This window comes from Camelus ferus, chromosome 6 (genome assembly GCF_009834535.1).
Source record: "Camelus ferus isolate YT-003-E chromosome 6, BCGSAC_Cfer_1.0, whole genome shotgun sequence".
Classification (NCBI taxonomy): Eukaryota; Metazoa; Chordata; class Mammalia; order Artiodactyla; family Camelidae; genus Camelus; species Camelus ferus.
The window spans coordinates 28,989,406-29,012,335 of NC_045701.1; the positions used below are offsets into that span (position 1 = coordinate 28,989,406).

At 36.9% G+C, this 22,930-nt stretch overlaps 1 protein-coding gene across 1 annotated transcript; it reads right to left on the bottom strand.

Moving 5' to 3' along the window:
- Positions 1–3,589: 3,589 nt before the first annotated feature.
- On the bottom strand, positions 3,590–18,711 carry EMC7 (ER membrane protein complex subunit 7). The gene is made up of 5 exons (XM_032481589.1): positions 18,398–18,711; positions 14,491–14,610; positions 9,223–9,361; positions 7,833–7,913; positions 3,590–5,654 (listed from the first exon to the last, which is right to left on the bottom strand). Exons 1-5 carry the CDS (start codon positions 18,631–18,633, stop codon positions 5,502–5,504), a joined length of 729 nt encoding a protein of 242 aa, XP_032337480.1. The 5' UTR covers positions 18,634–18,711; the 3' UTR covers positions 3,590–5,501.
- Positions 18,712–22,930: the final 4,219 nt, after the last annotated feature.

Below are 22,930 nucleotides of genomic sequence, written 5' to 3' on the forward strand. Positions count from 1 at the left end.
GATTCTGCAAGGACACTTTCAAAATCAAATACATAAGGTCACATCCATATTTCTATACATAAAACTTTAAGCGGTGAGGACAGTAAAGAGCCTCAAGTTCAAGGTGGCAGCAGTTAGTTCAGACTGGGAGGGCTCCATGATAACAAACAAATTTTAGGGGTGGGTATAGCTCAGGGGTAGCTTAGGGCAGGACATGTGTTTACCGGGATCTCTCCCTTACCTCAGGAAGTTCCTTCTGAGCCATTCATTCAAGATGGGTGTGGAGGCAACAGAGCCAATTTTGCATTGACTGAAGGAAAAGGAGAAGGCTTTCAGCAGGCTGGAGACCATTTTGGTCGATTCTGGAGAAGTGTGTAAGTTAGGACACTTGGATTCAAGTGAAAGACACTCATTGGAGCTGGCGCCCCACAGAAACACTACACTACAGGATACAGCAGTGCTATGGAAGCCAGGGGCCAGAGCGCAGCTACCTCAGGAAAGGATTTGAATTTCAAAGTTCATCTTTCATTTCAGCTCCTCTCTGTGCAACTGCTTCATTCTATATTTTCTCCCTGGAACCTGTCTTCTCTTTTTCTGAAGTGTGTATGATAGAATAAATAGTCATGAACATCTTGCAAGTTTTTATGCTGCCATCTCCTCCTTTAGTCCCTTAGTTTTAATTTCAAATTTCTAAGGAACAGCCTTTGGCCCGACCTGGGTGAGATGCTGTAAAAGCAGAGCCACATACCACAAATATAATGCTTCCTTGGGTTGCACGCCTCCGTGGGGAGAACCAGTTATGGGGCAAGCTGGATGACAACTCAACAGATGTACATTAAAGGAAGGAAATCTACTGTCAGAGTTTAGATTTTCCTCAGCCCTTCCCTCCTGTCCAATTTTGTTGATATATCTCATTTCCTCCTCTATGAAGTATTGATCCTACCATTCCTCACATTCTGGGAATAAACTAATTTACTTCTGAGGATAGGAGGAAACTTAAGAGACCAGCAGGTAGGTGCACATATAAACCATCCTAGGAGATAACTTTTGCCCTATTTTTTAAGAACTAAAAGAAGAGTAAATCTCACAGTCACCAGCACCTCACAGTTTTGTTTACCGTGCCAAGAAATTTCTCTTCACAGCCACAAGCTAATTCCTTCTGCTGAAATTTAAGTCCATGTCCTTTCTCAGACTTCATAGTGGTATATAGTTCATCAGAATATGCTTTAAAGGGATTATCAAGCATTTGAAAAATCCCCTCAGCACCCTCTTTACCAAACTAAAAATTACAGCCACTTTAATCCTTCTTTTTTTTTTTTTTTTTCACTTTAATCCTTCTTAAAGTATATCTAGTTAATATAGTCATGAGGTCAGTAGAATCATTTGTATAGAAAAGTATCAACATTAATCACTGGCAGCTTTTCTCCAGACCTGCTCTGCACATCTTATTATAGAGGCTAAAATTGGACGTGGTACTCTCCAAATGGAGACAGATATTAAGTAAGGGGTTAGGGTGGAGATGGTGGAGAAGAGCATTCACCAACTCCCTGCAGGAAGAGCAGCTCAACTCCATGGACCTGAAAGGTTGTCCAGCAGCTACTCGCTCCAGCGAACTCTGGGACCACCATGGGCTTTCTCCCACCTGGGCGTCTGCCGTACTCTCTTCTGCAGGCCAGATTCCTTAGATGTGCAAATTTCATTGTTGATTCTGCTTACCTGTGACTCAGGATCAACATACTGCCTTCTCTGATCCAGCACCACCCAACTGACTGGCTCAAGTCCCACCCTCAGTCCAACCAGTTATGAGTGGGAAGGCAGGTCCATCTAGGCCTGTGGAGAGACAAGTGCAAAACGAAATTTTGTTTTCCTTTGTGTGACACAAAATTCCATGACAGCAGTGATTACAAGGAAGCTTTCCTTATACACCTCATGGTCTCTTATGAATTACCTCATAACACTTTAAGAATGTTTCATTGCTTAATCTGCATACCAAATTTTCATGATCATTTAATTCTAAATATTTTTGGATTTTTTTTACTGTAGTTATTTAGAAATGTTTTAAAATAATCAAATACATGTAGTAGAAGCTCACTGAGTGGAATTCTTTACATTCTCATTTATATATATATGGGAAATTCTATTTCAACATCACCTAAGGAGATACAAGAATCTTCAATAATTACTAGTTTATTAAATTTTAGTGGAATTAAATGCCTTGTCAGAGGTTTTCTGTTGGAAATACTGTGCACAGCTAGTTTTTACAGCTCTACCCATTCCTCTTGTTTACCACTTGACCTTATTAATTTACTCCTCCCTCTTCTCAGGTTTGCACAGGCTGGCTCAGTCCTACCAGACTGAAGCCACTGTGAGAGGCTTGAGTTCCCTATGCTCCCATGATAAAGTTGTGCTACTGTGGGAGGAGAGATAAGCTAAATTGGAGGGGGGGGGTTTCTAAAATAGCTATTTTAGTACTTCATCATATTTTTTTCAGGAATATTAAAAAATGTTCATAATTTACAGTCAATATCTGAATTTTGCAAAACCTACCCTCAAGTTCTCCTAAATGGTATAAACACTTTTACCAATTGGATATTCTCATATACCTTACAAATTAAAAAATAATTGACTCTGATGACAATAATCACACCAAAAATGCTAAAAGGAAAGCACAGTACAACTAGGTCCTGCCTCAACACACTCTTTGAACTGCACTAAAGGACTGGGCCATCAGCCTCTATTATGTTCCCTGAGGTGAGTGCTTAGCAGAATTTTTGTTGGGTTTAAATACAAAATGCATATAAAAACTATCCTAAAAAGTGACTTTTTGCCCAATTTTTAAAGAATTGACTGTAATCATGCAAAAATATGTCTATGTGTGACTTGGAAGGCAATTAAAAAAATGAAAATAATTGTTTTAATTTTTAAAATATTTAATAAAAATATTTTCAATAGGTTTTTTTTTTCAGTTGAACACTAAAAAATCCTCAAACTTCCTGAAAGTCTGAGTGATTACTTTAATGAAAAAGATTCCCACCTTGAAGCCCTTCCAATTACTGAAAAGTAGGCTGAATGGCTGCTTCTTCCCTCCTGTCAGAGGAAACATAAGAATACAATGATAGAATACTTTACTACTCTGGGCACGTTAGTTAAAATGCTGAATTTTTTCAAAATTTTAACCAGGCTCAAGATGAGTCCCGAGGTTTTGACTCCTAAAAGACTTCTTGAAAACTTGGGAGCGATGAATCCAGCCTGGGCACTCAGGATTTCCTAGCAAAAATGGGCAACAAAGATCTGTTTTCCACAAAGTCACTGCACAGGTTTAATTTAGCAGATGAGAAAAAAAATTGTAAACACAAAGCTTATTTTTAAAAAGAGATACTAAGATCCTAAAGAAAAACAAAAATAATATTTTGTCTCCAAGTGGGGAACAGCAGAAAGAAACCAAGGAAGTAAAAAAAGAAAAAGTTGGCACCAATCATTCAGTTCTTAAGGGTAGGAAATACTAGAATTTAGAATTGGGTTAAAATTATATTGGAATTTTGGATCTGAAAAGTAATTTACAGGTCTAATCCAAATCCCTCAATTTACAGATGAGGAAACTTGAGGCCCATTTATTTATTCATTCAACAAACATTTATTATGTGCCTACATGCTCAATGCTGGAAATACAACAAACAAGATAAGACATGGTCCAAGGATGGGAAGTGACTTGCCCAAAGCAAGTTAGCAGCTAAACGGGGGCTCTTTGCACTCAACTCCATATTGTCTAATTAATAATATACAATCATTTCTGTACCTATAGGGACACTAAGCATTTGATGAAGGGTCTAGCAAAGATAAGATTTTTCATATACGAATGATGTAGTAACATTCTGTACTATGATAAGGGTTATATATATATATATATAAATATTCAGATTGTGTTAGAATCTATGTAAAATAACCACACAGTTTCTTAATTAGCAAACGAAATGGTAATTACCTTGGAAGTGTTTTCTAATTTCTAGCTTATTAGGCATTCCATGTGCAAATGTTGACAATCCAAATTTAAAAATTTTTGGATATGATTTCTGGTCATACAACTCTTACTATATTCCGGCTTCTTTGAATTGCAACTTTCATTCAACTAGTGTTCTAATATTTTAGTTATTTTCAATAAATGACTATTTTAAAAGACCTAGTTTTACCATTAACTAGTTTATCCACCTTAATCATTCACACCTAAACCAGTGTGGTAACTTTAGTGCACGTTATACAGAGATACAGTTTAAAAAGTGTCCTGCACTGGAACTTATCTCTTTAAAAGAAAACTCACATACCTCATTTCAAAACAAACAATGGCACCTACTACAAAAGGGAAAACAGCAGTTTGGAACCAATCCTTCTGTTGCTGTTTTTTGCTGATTTAATAACTCTAAGAATGCAACAGGGAAGCTCAACATAGGAGAGGATAAGGAGCCCCGTGCTAGAAGCAATACTGTAGCCTCAGAGTTACTTAATTAAAACAACCAAAAGAAAAGGTGTGAACTTTTGTAACTTATTGACATAAAAGGTTTTTGAGATACTCCTGACTGGAAAGTAGTAATTTATATTCAACAACTCTGAGGATCAACGTTGGGAGAGATGAAGAGATTTTCAAGCTACCTCTGCTGTACTACCAACATCACAACACGGAACTCTAAGGTTGATTTTCCATCCTCAGACCACAAGGCTCTCCTACTGCTGCACTTCTTTCCCCGGCCATTCACTCCCTTTTATAATCTGTGCTTCCCCCCTACACAACAAAGCCGACTGAGGACAGGCACTGGATATTATCCATCTCTGTATCTTGCCCTGAATCACAGCACATAGCTGATATACAATAATGTAAAATGAAACCACAGATGGAAACTGCAATTTAAAAATCGGTAACATGTATTCTAATTCATATATCCATACTCTGAAACCAACTGTAAAAATAAAAATTTAAACTACATCAGGAACATGTGTTTCTACTTTAAATATCAGGGAATATAAAATGGCAGGGCAGGACCGAGAATTTTGAAACATCTGATTACACAAAAAACCACGGTGCATGCTGCTCTAAAAATATCACACTTCTTTTTAAACAGAAAGGGGGTCATGTTCAAGCCTCAGATAATGAAAGAAGAAAACTGTCTGGAATAAAAAACATTAAGTGGAAAAAAAAATGACAAAATAATTTTATCTCTGGATTAAGACTTATTTTAATATACATAATGTATAGTACTTCATATAATTTATTAATGTCATTTTCTATAGGACACTGTAATTAATTCAGTAACATCAATATCGACCTCATACAGACGAAGGACGAAAGCTGAGTTTTCTTGTGTACCAAGTACAAAACATGTGCTGAAGAGTTACCACACACAACAGTTATAAGAGATCAACTTTATGGATGACTCAAGTTTACAGTAGTTGCTTCATATGGTTTTCCCTCAAGACTTGGATGTCACCCAGTGTTGCCGTGTTTGTGCAAATGCCATCCCTGGCCTGCCTGACTACCTCCTTTTGCCAGCCCCACTTTTGCCTGTTTTACTGCTGCCACTGCTAGATTTGCCAGATGATTTTGAAGAGAAGAGTCTTGTCATGAACTCAGAAACATCAGGCAATTCATGGTTGGAATTCAGCATATTCATTGACTGCTCCATCTCCTGCAGGAAGACAAAGCACAATGATATGAAAGGCACAGGGATCCTTCAAGCCGTTTAATAACTAACACTTCTATTAAGGAAGGAGATGAATAGAACAAGTAAAAGGTACCAGTTGTGAGCAATGATACCATGTCATCCCCAACAGCACTTCAGAAACCATGCTTCGTGCCTGCTTTACACCACTAAGCATTTTGATCTTAAGTAAATATCCAACAGACGTCGCCTAGGGTTTGATTCAGTTTATGTTTTTATAAAGGGCATTTTCTCTGATAATGGACATATACAATTATATTCCTGCCACTTTACTTTGTTTTTGATAAAAATACTTTCTTATTGTTTTAACAAGTGTTTTCTTACATGCATGCTTTTTTTAGATGCATATAACTAGAACACCAACCTTTAATTATATATCAAGGTATCAGATAACTGTAATAGTTTCTAAGACTTGATTCCTAAGGGCCTTACTAGTAAATCTGTCAACACTGTATGACTTGGGTGACCTCAATTACAGCGTCTAAAGCAAGCAACAAAAATGTTACAAACAGTCCCAGGCAGGACCTCATAAGGCCTCTGGCACTTTTATTTGGAGGCTTTGTCCTCCCCCTTACTTAGCCAACAATCTATAAAGTAATGTCTGCTTCATCTGAATTTCATGTGACATTCCAAAAGTGAACTTAAGATTGTATTAGTTCAGACATGAAAAAAAAAAATAGCAAACATTCTATTATCTATCATTTAAAATTCAACTTTTTATTCAATTATAGGCTTGGGTTTTCTCCCCAAAGATAGAATTTATGTATGAGTTTTCAAGGAGAAAGTGCTTTTATAAATAAGGTGAGGAAAAGAAACATTATAAACATAAATATGTTAAAATGCCCTAATAATCAAGAATTAAATGTATATAATAATAGGTCTTGAGTGCCTGCAAAAATATATCAACTCTATTTTTGAAACTGTACAATTCTGAAGCTCTTGAATCAATAAGTTTTTATACTGCTTACCATGTAAAGCACTTTGTAAGGAATGAGCTTTTAATGTGATGTGGCTTCTAATGTTTCCTTCCATTGATATCATACAGAGTTAACTGGCTTAACAGATACAGGATTGTACAGGATGTATACTTCCTGACCAACACTGGGGCAAAGACACCAAAATTTAGCAAAAAGAAATTTTGACATCATTAACACTTTCTTCTTTCGTGAAGCTTTTTCTGCCATTCCAGCTTGGAATAAATGCCTCACCTTCTACAGAACTTAATCACCTACTACCTCGGTAAACACTTTTATTTATACATATCTTATTTTTGCATTTAAAACACACACACACACACACACACACACACACACACACACACAAAATCCTCTGATGGTAAGAAAAGGCCTTATAAATCTATCCTATCTCCTACATTTAACTGGACTATGAGCTTGTTGATGACAGGACTGACATATAATCCATTTTTGTATTCCTTGTACCCAGAACCTAAAAATTAATTAATAAATGTTTCTTCAGTGATGAATCAGGTGCAAATGTATCAATACATTAAATACAATGGAAAAACTTGGGACTCGGGAGATATTTGTTGATGGTTTTTCGGTGGAAGAGTGGATGTTTTTTAAAAAACTCTGAAGCTTTTATATGGAAGCCAATATTTAAAAGAGACAAAGTGGTGCCACTAAATTTGAAGCATCTTACTTGGCAACTCCCCTCCCCTTTGCCAAAACAGTTGGTTTTGCAGTAGAGAGTTTGAAAACGACTGTTCTATTTTTCTTCCTTAGTCTATCAAAATTTCTTTTGTGTGTCTGAACACATAAACTAAATGAATACTCCAAAGAGTTTTGTAAAGTAAAGAGATCATAAGAAGCTACCATTTTGTGCAATATTTGGGTTAGGTATACCAGGATTATTATGCATTTCAACTATTTATCAAGTCAGGTACAAGAAGGCAAGTACTAAGCAGAATGTTTTAGCTGTATGAGGAGACCCAAGCTCTTACCAGGCAGAAACAACCAAATTTATCTAGTCCGAAGGAAACAATTAATTAAGTGCCAGGAACATAAGACTGTGTCAACACAACCTGTACATGAATTTGGCTTGGGAATTAGGATAAAGCTGAAAAAACCCAAGCCACTCAGCCACAATGGATGGACCAGGCATCAGAACATGGTTCAGTCATCTTACCCGTCTCATGTCAGGATCACTTGTGTTGACCACCTTGGGCAGAAGCACAAATATCAATAATGGAAGAACCATCATCATAACCTGTGAAAGAAAAATCAGCAAATGTTTTCCCCACTTAACAGTAGAACAAAATCTGCACCTAACAACCAGTGATGAAATTAAATATTGTATATAGAATAAAACTAGCAGCCACCACTTTAATTCTCCTGAATGATCCTGCTCCTGAATATCTGGCTGCTGTAGAGAATGAGAGCCTTACCTGTAAGTGTGTGGACTTGACAGACACCTTTCTTCCTTTCTGTGCTACCTGTCATTCTGCAGTGTACAGTTTACCTAACACAAATAGTTTACACACAGAGCTATCCATTCACTTTCTTTAGTCTGCAGTCTGGCATTGAGATTGCTGATCCTGATGGCCAGCGGGGCTCTCCCTCCAGATGGTTTGTGGGTCTTGGAGAAAACATGATATCTGCCCCCTACCCCCACCAATTAATGTGAAATATAGTGCTAGGCAACTACTATAGCAGACAAGGTTTGTTATTGTTGTTTTGTTTTTTAAATAGCTGACAAGTTTTAAAAAAACAACCTAGGAGCTTGCAGCACTGGATATGTTTCCATGTAATCTCAGAAATGAGAACATGGAAGATATTTCTCAATTAGTTTTGGAGTCTCACTGCTGATTTGTCCCATCCTTTCTATCCTCCTGCTTCTTTATGCCTAACTGCAGGTTTCAGGTACTAATTTATTCCTCTCAAAGGATGTACAACCTGAAACATTCCTGTTTGTGCTATCAGCAAGAAATATGATCAACACTTCGATAATTCTAAGATAATAATTTAACTTTCAAAAACAGCAAAAAAAAAAAAAGTCAACTTATTTCTAAACAATTATGCTTAGTATTTTATATTAGTGAATACCATTAACATCGTTTCATGAAAGTGCCAAATACTTAAATTACCACAGAATAATTTCTCTGTTCACTAGACATTCAAAAAAGAGGGAAAAACCTGACTTGTGCCATCAATAGGGGCAATTTATTAAATGACGGCATATTCATCAGTGGACTAATATGCAGGTAGCTTGAAGGATGAGACTACTAGCTCTGTGTGTGACTTACCACATTCTCATTCTATTTGAATTTTAAACATAAGTATTTATTCAATTTCTGTTGCACACTTCAATGTCAAATCTACCGTGCCATTCTCACTACTATTCTTTTCATTACGCTGTCCCAAAGCTACTATTTTCCTGAAATCCATAAACTATTCACAATAATCCTTTCATCCAACAATCTGACCAGGCTTTCTTTTTCATAAAGGTTAGAAGTTTTCAACTGCCTCGAAATAAATTAGAAATTGGTAAAGATACTTTGTCATAGCTTGATACATACCATTGGGTTCATCAGAAAGTCTGTCCAGCCCCAAGATTCCCTTTTAATAAAGTAAGAAGGTGGGCCTGAAGATTTCATTTGGAGAGGATAGGGCAGTCTGACCACTTCTGATGTTTTGATGTAATTCACATATCTTGCTCTGATAAAGCAACATGAAAAAAACCATCAATAATCCTATTAAAAACATTACTAGTTAAAAGAACTGCTTATAATATATCAGCAATGCCTTATAACTACCTTTAGCTTTTTCCAAAGTGCTTTGGCATCTAAACTTTTGATCTTGAAAATCTGATCAAACATGCAAAATATTTAGCAAAATGTAGAGAAGGAATACTAGGCTTGGAATCAAGAGACTTAGTTTCTAGCTATAGCTCTGTTATGAGTCCTGCAGGGTTAGACCAGTTCTTAACTTTTCTGGCGATACCAAAAGTTCTTAAAAAAAAAAAAGGTTCTTTTGGAATCCTTCTAACTCTAAAGCTCTTTGATTAATAATACATTATTGGGTACACATAATTTTAAAAGCTATTTTGCAGGAAAAACATGATTTAAGAAAGTCTGGCAACAGTACCATAGGTAATATTACATTTTTACCAGAGATGCCACTAATTTTAACCACCCACATTCACACATATTCCAGTTTACTTTTTGAAAATTGCTTCCCCTATTTTCTCTATCATTTCCTTCTGGAACAGCTATGAGACACGTGTTAGACCTTTTCATTCTTTACTCCACATCTTATTAAACTTGAACTTTCACAGTGTCCCCTCCTCTATCTGTATTGCTTTTTGGGTAATTTTTTCTGATCTGTCTTCCAATTCATCAAACCTCTGTTCAGTTGCTTAACACATCCATTGATTTTTGAATTCTAAAACCTATATTGATTGTGAAAGTTCAATTTTATTCTTTTTTCAAATATCTATGGTCTATTTTGGTATTATCTTATTTTTAAGGTAATAAGTATTTTTTTTATTTGTTTAAGCATTTCAAATATACTTTAAACCATTTTATAGCCCATATCCAACAATTCTACTATCTAAAGTTCTCGGAGGTCTGATTCATCTGCTGACTCCACGTACATTATTTTCTTTAGTATTTTATAAGTTAGGTAGACATCATGTGTGAGCTTGGATAGAGAGTATCTGCCCACAGAGAAGTTGTTTGTCTCTGCCAGGAGTCCAGGATTATGAACAGGGACCATCCTGTGAGTCATTCAGACTGGAAATTTCTGGATCATGCAGGGAGCAATAAATTCATACCCCAAATTTCAGTGAGGGTGAGACTGTGACTAGCAATTTTCGGGATAGATTTTTCCCTCCAATAGCCAGGGTCAGACTGGGAGTCTGGTCTTTTGGATTTTAGGCCAAGGGTCAAGGGGGGACCAAGTCTTAGATCTAATTCTGACTCCAAGCAAGCCCAAGACTTGCCTCTCACCTATATACTGCTAATAAAATCTATGCCTTTTGGTGACAGTAAAACCCCCGGGGGCAAAGTAGTTTATAGTTTATCCTCTGGGGATTTCATTTACTTTTTTGGGAGCATATACATTTAAAATAATGTTTATCATGTTTTATCCAGCACTTCTAAGATTTTTCATTCTGCCAAAATGTCAGAAATGGAAGTCCACATATATTTGAAACTAACTTATCAGGCATACTTACAAAATATTGGTCAAGAATATTAGTATCATACATGAATCCCACTTTGTACTCTATTCTGTCCCCTCCTAATAATTAAAATGATACGCGCTTTGTGTTTTTTTTTTTAACCTATGCTTCAGGCACCCAATTACCAGGAATGGATCTGAGAATATGAATCCCACTGCTGCAACCAGTCCTTAAATGCTAAAGCAGGAAATACTCTTTACCAAAGGTAAAAAAGCAAATAAACTTCATATTTAGAAAAATATTTCTATTTGCCTAGACTACTTTATTCAAAATTCAAAGTAAAAAGAGTAAGTGAAAATAAATTATAGCTTTTGATCGACAAGTATCCCCTTTTAACAACTCTCATTTCCTCTAGTATTTAGTATTTTAAATATTTTTAAAAAAACTTTTAAACCTATATATAGTGTACATGGCAATCTACATACCCTCCCTCCATCTCCAACCTTGCAATTCTAAAATATATAAAAAGTCCTAAGTCCTCTACAGTTTAGATTTTAACATAGTAGAATTTTACCTATTTTTTTAAATTTTATGCCTATAAAAAGACATGAGAAAGTCAACAGCTAATGAAGTTCGATTATTCTGAAACAATCCATTTACTCCATTAAAAAATATTTCTAAACATATTTGCAAGGTATTACCAAGCTTCACTCTTGCTCTGAATAGCCAATAGCAAGAAATATTAGAATCTGGATAAAGTAGAATATTCTAAGACAACAATTTAAAAAATAGGAGGAAAAGAATTATCAAAGAAATACAAATCAAAACTACAATGAAATATCACCTCACACTGGTCAGAATGGCCATTGTTAAAAGAGTTCACGAACAATAAATGCTGGAGAGGGTGTGGAGAAAAGGGAGCCTTCTTACACTGTTGATGGGAATATAATTTGGTGCAGCCACTATGGAGAACAGTCTGGAGATTTCTTAAAAAACTAAAAACAGACTTACCATATGATTCAGCAATCCCAATTCTGGGCATATAGCCAGAGAAAACTCTAACTCAAAAAGACACATGCACCCCAATGTTCATAATAGCACTACTTACAACTGCCAAGACATGGAAGCAACCTAAATGTTCACTGACAGATGACTGGATAAAGAAGATGTGGAATATATACAATGGAATACTACTCAGTTATAAAAAATAATAACATAATACCATTTGCAGCAACATGGATGGCCCTAGAGATCATCATACTAAGAAAAACAGAAAGAGAAAGCATATCCTACTATATGATATCACTTATATGTGGAATCTTAAAAAAAATGACACAAATAAACTTCCTTACAAAACAGAAAGATACACAGACATAGAAACTAACTTATGGTTACCAAAGGGGAAAGGGGTGGTGGGTAGGGATAAAGTAGGAGTTTGGGATTTGCAGATACAAAGTACTATACATATTTTCAGTGTCATTATGGTAACAGTTTTAATAATAATACCAAGAATTTAAATTATCACAGAATAACTGTCTCTGCTGACTACACATTCTCAAAGAGGAAAAAGATTTGCATTTCTCTGATAATTAGTGACAGTGAGCATTTTTTCACGTGCCTATTAGCTATTGTATGTCTTCATTGGAGAAATGTTTGTTTAGGCCTTCTGCCAATTTTTGGATTGGGTTGTTTGTCTTTTTGTTACTGAGTTGTATGAGCTGTTTGTAACTCTAATTAAAAAAGAAACAGGAACCCCAATGTTCACCACAGCACTATTTACAACAGCCATGACATAGAAGCAACCTAAATGTCTACTGACAGATGAACGGATAAACAAGTTGTGGTATATATACTCAGCCATAAAAAAAAGAATAAAATAATGCCATTTGCAGTAACATGGATGGACCTGGAGATCATCATTCTAAGTGAAGTAAGCCAGAAAGAGAAAAAAAAACCATGTGCTATCACTCATATGTGGAATCTAAAAAAAAAAAAATCACAAATGAACTTATTTACAAAACAGAGACAGACTCATAGACAGAGAAAACAAATTGATGGTTACCAGAGGAGGAAGAGGGTAGGGAGGGATAAAATGGGAGTATGGGATTTGTAGATACTAACTACTATATATAAAATAGATAAACAATAATGTCCTACTATATAACACAGGGAACTATATTCAATACCTTGTAATGCCTATAATGAAAAAGAATATGAAAAGAAGTCAGTCTGTCTATCTATCTATCTATCTATCTATCTATCTATCTATCTATCTATGAATCACTATGCTATACATTAGAAATTAACACAACATTGTAAGTTGACTATACTTCAATTTAAAAAAAAGAGGAAAAAGAAAACTCTACATGTCCATCAATAGAAACTGACATCAGTGGACTAATATGCAGCTGATATAAATGGTGAGACATTATATATATGACTTACTATTTTAACTATAGAATACTTACATATTACACATTAAAAACTTTCAATGACCAAAAAAAAACCCCAAAGGAACAAGGGAAACATTTTAGGAGTAAACATTAACTCAAACATAAATATTATGGTAGTAATCGAACATCTCTCTCTTATGTCAGCTCTATTTGGGGTCTCTAAAAATCAACCTAAATATGCCAGGTACAGAACAAAAAGGTCAGCAGTGAAATATAGCTCCTCCAACCCCCTCAACTATTTTTGTCTTTTCATGACCTCTTCTTGATTACTGAAACACGGAGGAATTCTGTGATAGCTCAAACGAAAAAGAGACACTACCAATTAAAATTGTTTCATATCTGTCAATTACACCTCAAGAAAGCAAGCAGGCAAGGAAGAAAACTGCTTCCTATGCTTCCTGGTCAGATTAGACCAAAGAGAGCACTACTGGCATGAGACAATTAAAAAATAAACAAATAAATAAATTGGGGTTATAACAGCAGAAGGCTGAATCTGAACACTGGACCTCTACACAACTGATTCTAACTTCAAACAGTTTTGTGGTATTCCAGAGTCACAGCCTGAATTAGTCCAAAATTCTTCTCACCTTGACTTCAAAGTATATGTTCATCTGCTTAGAAATTCTGAAACTTTTTCTTAGTCTGCCAGCCTCTAATACTGTACTTTTCTTTTTCTCATTTTGATCCTCACTTTTAGATAAACTCCACAATGTTATCTATTGTTTTCCAAAGAAATACTCAATTTCCATTACACATTAAATATTCTAGAAAGGAAGAAATACAGAAATTTCTAGATCAACATACTTTTATATAGGCACTAAGAGGTTTCACCAAAGTATCCCAATGAAAAACAGATGATGAATACTTTCAACTTAGAAAAATTAAACTACTTCCCACTTTAATAATAGCATTTCAATGATAACTTTCACAGTGCCTTTGCTCCCATAGTAAGAAAACGTACTTCTCTTCCATATAATCATATTAAGAGCTTTAAAATAAATTCTAAGCCAGAGCAGGAGGAAGTTCAACTTTACAATATTACCAATGTTCAGATTAAAACAATAGAAGGATGTTATAAGTGTTTTTAAAAAAAGGTCTGTAGTTTAAATGAGAAGCTTTTCAACTTTAACTATAAATTCTAAAAGGAATACATAATGAGGTAGGTATTCAGTAGCCTAGCCTTTGGTAAAAATTAAATCAGTTGTCCTCACCTCATTTTTCCCTTTGAAGTGATATCCACTCGGACGGGATCAAACCTGTAAGCGGGAGATATAACTTCCACTACATAAGATCCAGAAGGTATATCATGAACCACAAAACTCCCATCTGTCCTGCAAAAATGAAAATCATATTTAGTCACTTCCAAGCAACAGCTTATTCTTTTCTTATGTTTTAAATCATCTGTTAACTACTGCCTACTGTATAGCACAGGGAACTATATTCACTATCTTGTAATAATCTGTAACAGAAAAGAATCTGAAAAAGGACAGATTTATATATATATACACACACATATATATATAACTGAATTACTTTGCTGTACACCTAAAACACTGTAAATCAACTATACTTCAATTTTTTAATGAAATAAATAAATACATCATCTGTTAACTCCCAAACCAACACCCTCCAAATGACATCCAGAGTAATTAGCAAAAAGACAAAAAACAAAAACTGGCAAGAGTTGTCCCACACTTCAGCTTCCATAATTATACTGCATGGGTTCTGAAAATACCCCAGACCATTCCACAGAGCAAAGAACTCTGACCTTGAAAGTACTTCTTTTCCTTCTGCAGGAGAGGTGACAGGTGACAGGAGCACAATTCCAATTCTACAGCCATGTCTTTATTCAAGGGAATAATATGCTCCATTCCTACAATATCAGGGTTCGAATTTTGCCAGTCCCCTCCAACAATTTATTTAAAAATGGCTTTTTCCCCCTAGTTTTAACTTGCATTTTGTTTTCTTCTTTACAAAAAGGTAATAAAGTACCATTTGCTCCATTTGTTACAAATAGTTCCCATCTACTTTAACCAAAGTTAAAACTTCTTTTTGGATATGTAGAAGTTTAAAATTTTTAATGTAGTTGAAAACATCCACCTTTCCCTTACTGATTTTTTCTAAACCTTCTCAACTTAGAAAACCATCCCATATGATAATTTCACATTCACAAATCAAAATCAATTAGTTTTGCTATATGAGAAACTACTATTCTGAGGAAAAAGAAGTTTGTTTCAGGAGACCAAATGGTTTTAAAAGGACTGTCTTTACCAGAGAATTGCCAGTCTCATAACAACGTTAAAATAGTGCTCCATAAATCATTAGGCTCTTTCGCATTGCTCTTTCTGCCACATCCCCAATATTTACTAAAAAGTAAGAGGAAAAGGTGTTCCTTGCTACTTCAAAATACACTGAACTGAAACAGAATTGAAATGGCAACATCAAGTTAACTTATTCCTGGACTGGATGTCTTCTGTTTGCCCCTCAGATCGCTCCCCACCCTTCTCTCACAGACAGGAGGAAGTGAAGAAAATAAGTTTAGTGTGTTTTCCCTGTGGCTCTCTCCCTGAGAGGCCACCTCTGACTGTGTCAAGGGGCACAGCTCCTCTCAAGGCAGTTCCTTCCTCCCTCCTAGGTTCCTGTAACCTTTACTTCCCCTCCTCCCTTCAGGCTTAGAGGTGATATAACCTTGGGCTTGTAAACTCTAGGGTGCTGCATCATCTGGTTGTTTTCCTACACCATGACTACCCTGTTTAATCTTTTCATTAAACTTTCTTTTAGTTATTCTAATTTGAGTGTCACTTTTGTTTCTTGATGAGACCCTAAGTGGACAAATTTCAAAACATTTTTCTAGATCCAGAAAGAGAATTAAATTAATGACTGTGCAAAACAAACAACAGCTAATAACCTAAAGAAAAAGCAAATATATTCTTCATCCTAAGGTAAATATTTAACTTTAAAAGATAACATAGACATTTTATAATGAAATTGGAAAATTTTATAATGAAAATTTGGTTTTTACAATGTACTCTACAATATGTAGACACTATTGGATCTTGATGTGAAGTAATTACTTAAGAGCATTTTTGAGGTAAGTGGGGAAACAAATACGGACTGGGTATTAGATGATATTATGGCACTGTTACCTACCTTGCTGAATCAATAATGGTTTGGTAGGGTTTTTTTAAGCCCTTATCTATCATAGATACATAATAGTGTTTTAAAAGTGAAATTGTACTGTTTAAGATTAAATTTAAATATTCCAGAAACAAATTAATGAGCTGTAGAGGAGACATGAAATCAAACAGTAGATTGTGATGGGTTCCTAAGCTATTCTGTTTATGTTTCCTGTAATTCCCCATAATAAAAAGTTCAAAAATTATAGTGCATAATCTTACATATGGAACATAAAGTACATAATTCCCCCAAATTGAGAACTACCTAAATGTCCCCAAACAGAACTAGTTAAATAAATTACAGTTTATATATACACAGTGGTGAGAGCAAGTGGCATGAGGAGTCCTCAGTTGAAACTCCCCCACAGTTCCTTTGGCCGAGTCCCACACCACCTCCAACAAGCATAAATCTAAGTCAAAATGGCATGCTAGTTACAGACAACAGGTACAAGACAAAATTCCTCTCTCTCTTCCAACAAGACTACCACCATAAGCTCTTCATATTAATTCTCAATTAACCTCTCTACACACAAATGAAAGAACATGAAATGGTATCACAAGCTGCTCACAAATTATTAAATGAAAAAAAGCAGGTTACAAAGTACTGTATATTGTATTTTATTATTAAAAACAGGTCATATGATTCCAAAAAAGATACAATAAAATGTTAGGGGCTGGTATCTCTACTTTCTTGTTTCTCTTTTCTTTGATAAACATATTAATTGTATATTATTTTCAAACAAAAATAATAAATGCTGTTTTAAAAAACTATATACTGAAGAAGAAAAAAAGAGAGGTCAAACAGTTCATTATGGCTAATTTTCCAAAGCTTGAGAGCTTTATCGTTAAAACATCATTTATTAGGGTAAACCCTAAAGAATGCCCTAATGCCAGATTTTAATGATAAACAGTACTTTAAAAATGGATATAAGCTTCCTGTCATTATTAATCTGAGGTTGAAATTCTCATTCAAAGGCACCCAGATAATCTGAATATTTGCAAATCAGATTTCGAATTAAATATCCGCATTTAAATTGTCTGGTTTTCAGACACCACTTGCTGGTATACAAGCCCAAGAGAAACACTTCCTTTACCAAATATTTTCAATTCGCAGTTTCATTTTCCAAGCAGCGATGGAAAGATTTAAAACATACGTGTGCCTAGACACTGAAAAGCAGGCTGCTGCAAAACTAGACTGCTAATAAATCCACTCTCTTTTAACAGAGACTCAAATTCCGTTTCTACTAGTAGCTAGAAAGGACAGAAGCGTGTACGCACCGTAGAGAAACCCTAGTCTCGCATAAATGACAAATGTGATGCTACAAATCCCTCGATGAATCCAAGTACAAAAAAAAAACAAAAAAACAAAAAACAAAAAACAACAATCCCACATCCAGGCAAAAAAACGTGCTTTGATTAGGGACTTCAGGGCCCATTAAATTTAGAAGCAGCAACATTAGCCTCCCAGTCTATGTCATCACTAGAAGCCCTGTGGGCTTTGATAATTCCCACTTGCTTAGCATCTTTCTACACAACACGAAGCTACCGAAAGACTGAAATGAATGCAAAATGAGGCCAGATTCCAGGGAAGCCAGATGAGTCGCAAAGGAAAGAATTCCGCAAAAGAAAAATACGGGGTCCAACTGTCCCCAGAGCCCAGGAATGGTGGTCCCTAACCAGAACCAAAATGGAGTTGAATGGTAAGTGACTTCACTGCTCCAGCCCTAGGGCGAGCACCTGCCATCCACATTTTTGAGGTACAGGGCTGGGAAGGGGAAAGCGTCTGACTGCTTCGCTAGGTCTTCAGGCGCAGACCGCTAGCGGCACCCGCCCCTTCACCCTCGCAGAGCAACGTCCTCAGGTCTTGACACTCAACTCCCTTAGGGGGAATTCCCTTCCAGCTTCCATCCCAACCACTTTCGCCTGCCCTCAGGATGCTCACTTAAGGAAGCCGACGTGCTCTTCTCCGTCTACCAGCACTCGGGCGGCCGAGATCCAGTCCTGGGGCTTCACCCCAGGAACAACCGCACGCCCCTCAATCTTGAAGCGATCTCCTATGCCGACCCCACTCCCTCCTGACCCCTCGCCAGTAGCCCCCGACACCTCCGAGCTCTGGGCATCCCCTGATAGCAGCAGCAGCAGCAGGACGGAAAGTAAGCCCCACAGAGAGGCCGCCATGACAGCTCTCGGCGGTCAGGCCGGCAGCCCCGGAAACCCTCCCCGTCTCTAGCCGCCGCCGCCGCCGCCGCCCGATGTCGTCATCCCTGCGCGCCGGGCTCGGCGCGAGCTGTGGGCTAAAACCCGAGCGCAGCAGTCTTTGGCCAATCAACTTGCGAGGCGGAAGTGTGGCAGCGAACTCGGCGCTCTCCGGGTCGGAGGTCGGTGCGGGGAGCGCCGCTTAAGGGGGCCGCCGACAAAGCGAAAGTGGTGAAGCGTGGGTTTCTGTGGCCATCGGCGAGACGGAGGATCTCACGGGGGTAAAAGATGATTAAGACTGAGAGGGACTAAGGCTCTGAAGTAGTGTCTGCAAATGAGGCTCCGACTTCAGTAAAAAAAACAAGTCCAGAAAAGAGCGTTTAAAAAACTTCTAGACTAACGATTTAATATACTGTACAAACATAATGGAAAATGCACTTGCCCTTTATGTCTTTTTCATTAAAGACTTGGTCTCCTTGAAATAAAAAATAAAAAATTAAACACTTCTAGAGATTCCCCAAGACGTGTAAGATGAAAAGTCTTCCGTTTGTCTGTTTAATGGAAATAATATCTCTGCATGGAAAAATAGCTGGAAAAAACCGTAAACTATTTAGTAAGGATTGCCTCTGGTGAAAAGGATAAGAGTTGGAGGGCATTTATCTGCTTTTATTTATCTACATTACACCATTCGTCCAGTTTTGGTTGCTTTACCGTGATGAGTGGGGAAAACCTGTCAATGTTGATAATGGGGGCTAAGCCAACATTTAAGAGACCATCCGCTCCAGTCGTTTCATTTCCTGATGATAGAAAGGAAAGTGCCTTGCCCAGGGTTTCTGTTGGCCTTAGACTTGACCACTCTTAGAGTTCGCCTCCCAGAGAGGCGTGACAAAAGTTGAAAAAAGAGATAAAAGAGCCAAGTACCCTGAACCCCTGGCGGGGGTAGGGACGCAGTCGCCGGTGGGGGGGGGGGGGGGGGACGCCCATACTCTATTCTGAGCATCAGCAACTGCTGCTTAGAGGTACTTTCCCTATGTCTTCTGAAGATAGCCATTTCTTCACATTTACTCTTTGGAAGGAACAGGGATGCTCTAAAAAGATTGTCATGTGCTACCCATCAACACGAACTGTAAAAACTATGCTAAACTATTAAGTTAAATTATACATTTCTAAAATGGTACAAAATTTATGAATATACTGAAATAAAAACAGCATCATCCCAAATATTTCTCATTTTCTTTCACATATTTTTGGTGATCCTGCTTTGCTGGTGTCTTAAGCACATGTTCAGTTTGACTAATAGGTAATCAGTATTGGTCCTATTACTTCAAGTAAAAGCTGGAAAGTTTACTTCTTATGTGGGGCAAAGGGTGGGAGAGGACCTGCAGCACACAGCAGCTGAACTGTCTGTATCCCCATTTCTGCCTTTCTCTCTTCCCCTACCTTACTGTCACTCTAAAACTGAAGTATCCAATGATTTGACCCTTCAGTTGCCAGGCTTATACATCTGCACAGGCATTGGATGGAGGAGAGAAGCCTAAGTACTATTTTCAGGTAGTGTGAAATTCTGCTATGGTTGGTGTTTTCCAAGTAGACCGCAGGAATTGCATAGATATTCAACAAAAAATTATACAAGAATTATTCCATAATGTAGCCCTTGGACTCATGCCTTACAAAAGAAACTATACTTACAATGAAATATTTTAGAAAGATTTTGTACTGGATGTGCTCTGTTTGGCCAGCCAGATCCACTTTCTACGCCTGCTCTGCTTTTTGTCCTGGAAGGTTGGACCTTGAAGGACTGCAAAAGCTTGGTTCCTTTGCCCTCTGAGTGCTTCCAGTTGGGTTCAGCCAATAGGAAGTATCAGTTGGACATCCCTTTTAGTTTCCCTTACCCAATGCCTATACTTCCAAGAAGTTTAATGAAGGGATAATTTACAATCACCATTTCAAGTCTTCCATCTTTTTCCTCCAAGACCCTGACCCATGTAGATTTCAAGGAGACCTGCTTGTCTTAATTAGGGAAAATATTGTTAAAATGAGAGGTGATCAGTTTATTATTCAGGACTTATGCTTTCTCTCTTTCTTTTTTTGCTGCCTGGTCCTTGGCTTCTTCCATAGCATGGCCACAAGGGGGTGAACAAGGATAGGGACAGAGATAACACTCAAAAACCATAGAAGGAATTTTTATAAATGGATTATAAAGGTTGGTGCTGGGTTGTACTGGTAATATTTATTTTCTTTTTTTAAAAAGTGTTATGTTTCTGACTTTTTAAAATATTTTTATAGTTATAAAATTTTATAAATATATAAATTAAAATATAAAGCTATTTTTAAAAATAACGGGAGAAGCTAAAATTACTAAATATATATACATATATATGTATATATATACGTGTGTGTATGTGTGTGTGTGTGTATATATATATGTATAGAATTTACACTGAACTCTTAAAATTTGAATCAGCCAAAAAACAATTGCCATCCTGATCTAGAGTTTTCATGATCACTTGAAGTGGCATCTTTGGTGATTTTGATCCTTACCCCCCTCCTCAGTATTCTGCTGGTCAGCATCTTTCAGTGTCATGGTGCTTTTCAAACTATTCTTCACACTTTGGCTGTCATCGTAGATTAGGTGTGACTACAAAGTAATGAGGATCATACCCTTCGCTACTTTGCTTATATTTAAGTCAGTGTTTTTTTGTTTTTTTTTTTAAAGAATAATACTAGATGAATGCTTGGGAAACCTTAGCTGTGCTAATCCTCAAACACCCTGCTATTTACCTTAAGTGATTTTTGCCCTTTGAGTTTTCAAACCTCATTTTCTTCAAGTAGGTGAGATAATCTTTTTCACTCAAGTACACTGGAGCCAATTCCCTTAATATTTAAAAATGCCTATCATCATCTAGGACCTGAGGTTTGGCTTTCTGAAGTTCCCTGTGAAAGTTCTCTGAAATGGACTCAGAAGGAGTTCAAGAGGCATCTAACTTGCCTCAATGTCCTACAAAATTAAGTCACAATGGAAAGATTCCACTTTCTTTGTTCTATTTTCCATTCTCATCCCTTCTACCAAATTCTGTGAAAAACATAAGTAAAATAAAGTGGGAAAGTGTGAAGATGTGCTAAGCAACTTACAAACAGGAGGAGGAAATAATTATCTTTGATATTAAGAAAGGGGGCAAAATTTTAAACATCACATGATGTTCTAGCAAAAGTGCTTTGTAAATGCTAAAATATATTGCTAGTTACTGTATTTGAACAATAGTCAAAAAGAAGCCAAAGTGTTAGAACGAAGGAGTTGCATAACACTTACTGCCCTCTGTGCTTCTGGGCTCTTCTGTCCTGGTAGACCCACTTCTCACTGGCCTGTGGCTGCAGTGTTGGAATGGTCGATGCACCATAGGAACCAAGGCTAAAGGACTGTCTCCAAGACCACTCACAGTACCTAAGAAGTACAAGAGTTGAACTCCAGGCTCACACAAGGCATCCCTAAGCCCTCCTTGTGCCTTCTCTGTGTTGTCTACCTCATGTGCCAGCCTTTATAAGCTAATTTAGCACTAATTCTATGTTTAATTTTCTGAGCAATCACCATACTGTTTTCCCCAGCAGCTGCACCATTTTACATTCCCACCAGTGATGCACAAGGGTTCCAGTTTCTCTGCATCCTTGACAAAACATATTTTCTGTTTTGTTGTTTAAAACAGCCATCCTAACGGGTAAGAACCCAGTATCTCATTATGGTTTTCATTCGACTAGTGCTATGGTCTGAACGTTAGTGTCTCCTCAAAATTCGTATGTTGAAATCCTAACTCCCAAAGCTGATGGTATTAAGAGGTTGGGCCTTTGGAGGGTGATTAGGTCATGAGGATAGAGCCATCATGAATGGGATTAGTGTATTATAAAGGAGACCCCACAGAGATCTCTAGCCCTTTTCACCATGTGAGGACACAACGAGAAGACAGCTATCTTATGAATCAGGAAGCAGACTGTACCAGAACAAAACCATGCTGGTGCCTTGATCTTGAACTAACCAGTCTCCAGAAATGGGAGAAATAAATTTCTGTCATTTGTAAGCTACCCAGTCAGTGCAGTTTAATAGTAGCCCAAAGGGACCAACCAGTGATGTTGACTATCTTTTTAAGTGCTTATTAGTTGTCTGCATATCTTCTTTGGAGAAATGTCTCTTCAGATCCCTTGTCCATTTTTCAAGAGACTTGTTTTTTTGTTGTTGAGTTGTAGGAGTTCTTCATCTGTCTGGATATTAACTTCTTATCAGATATAC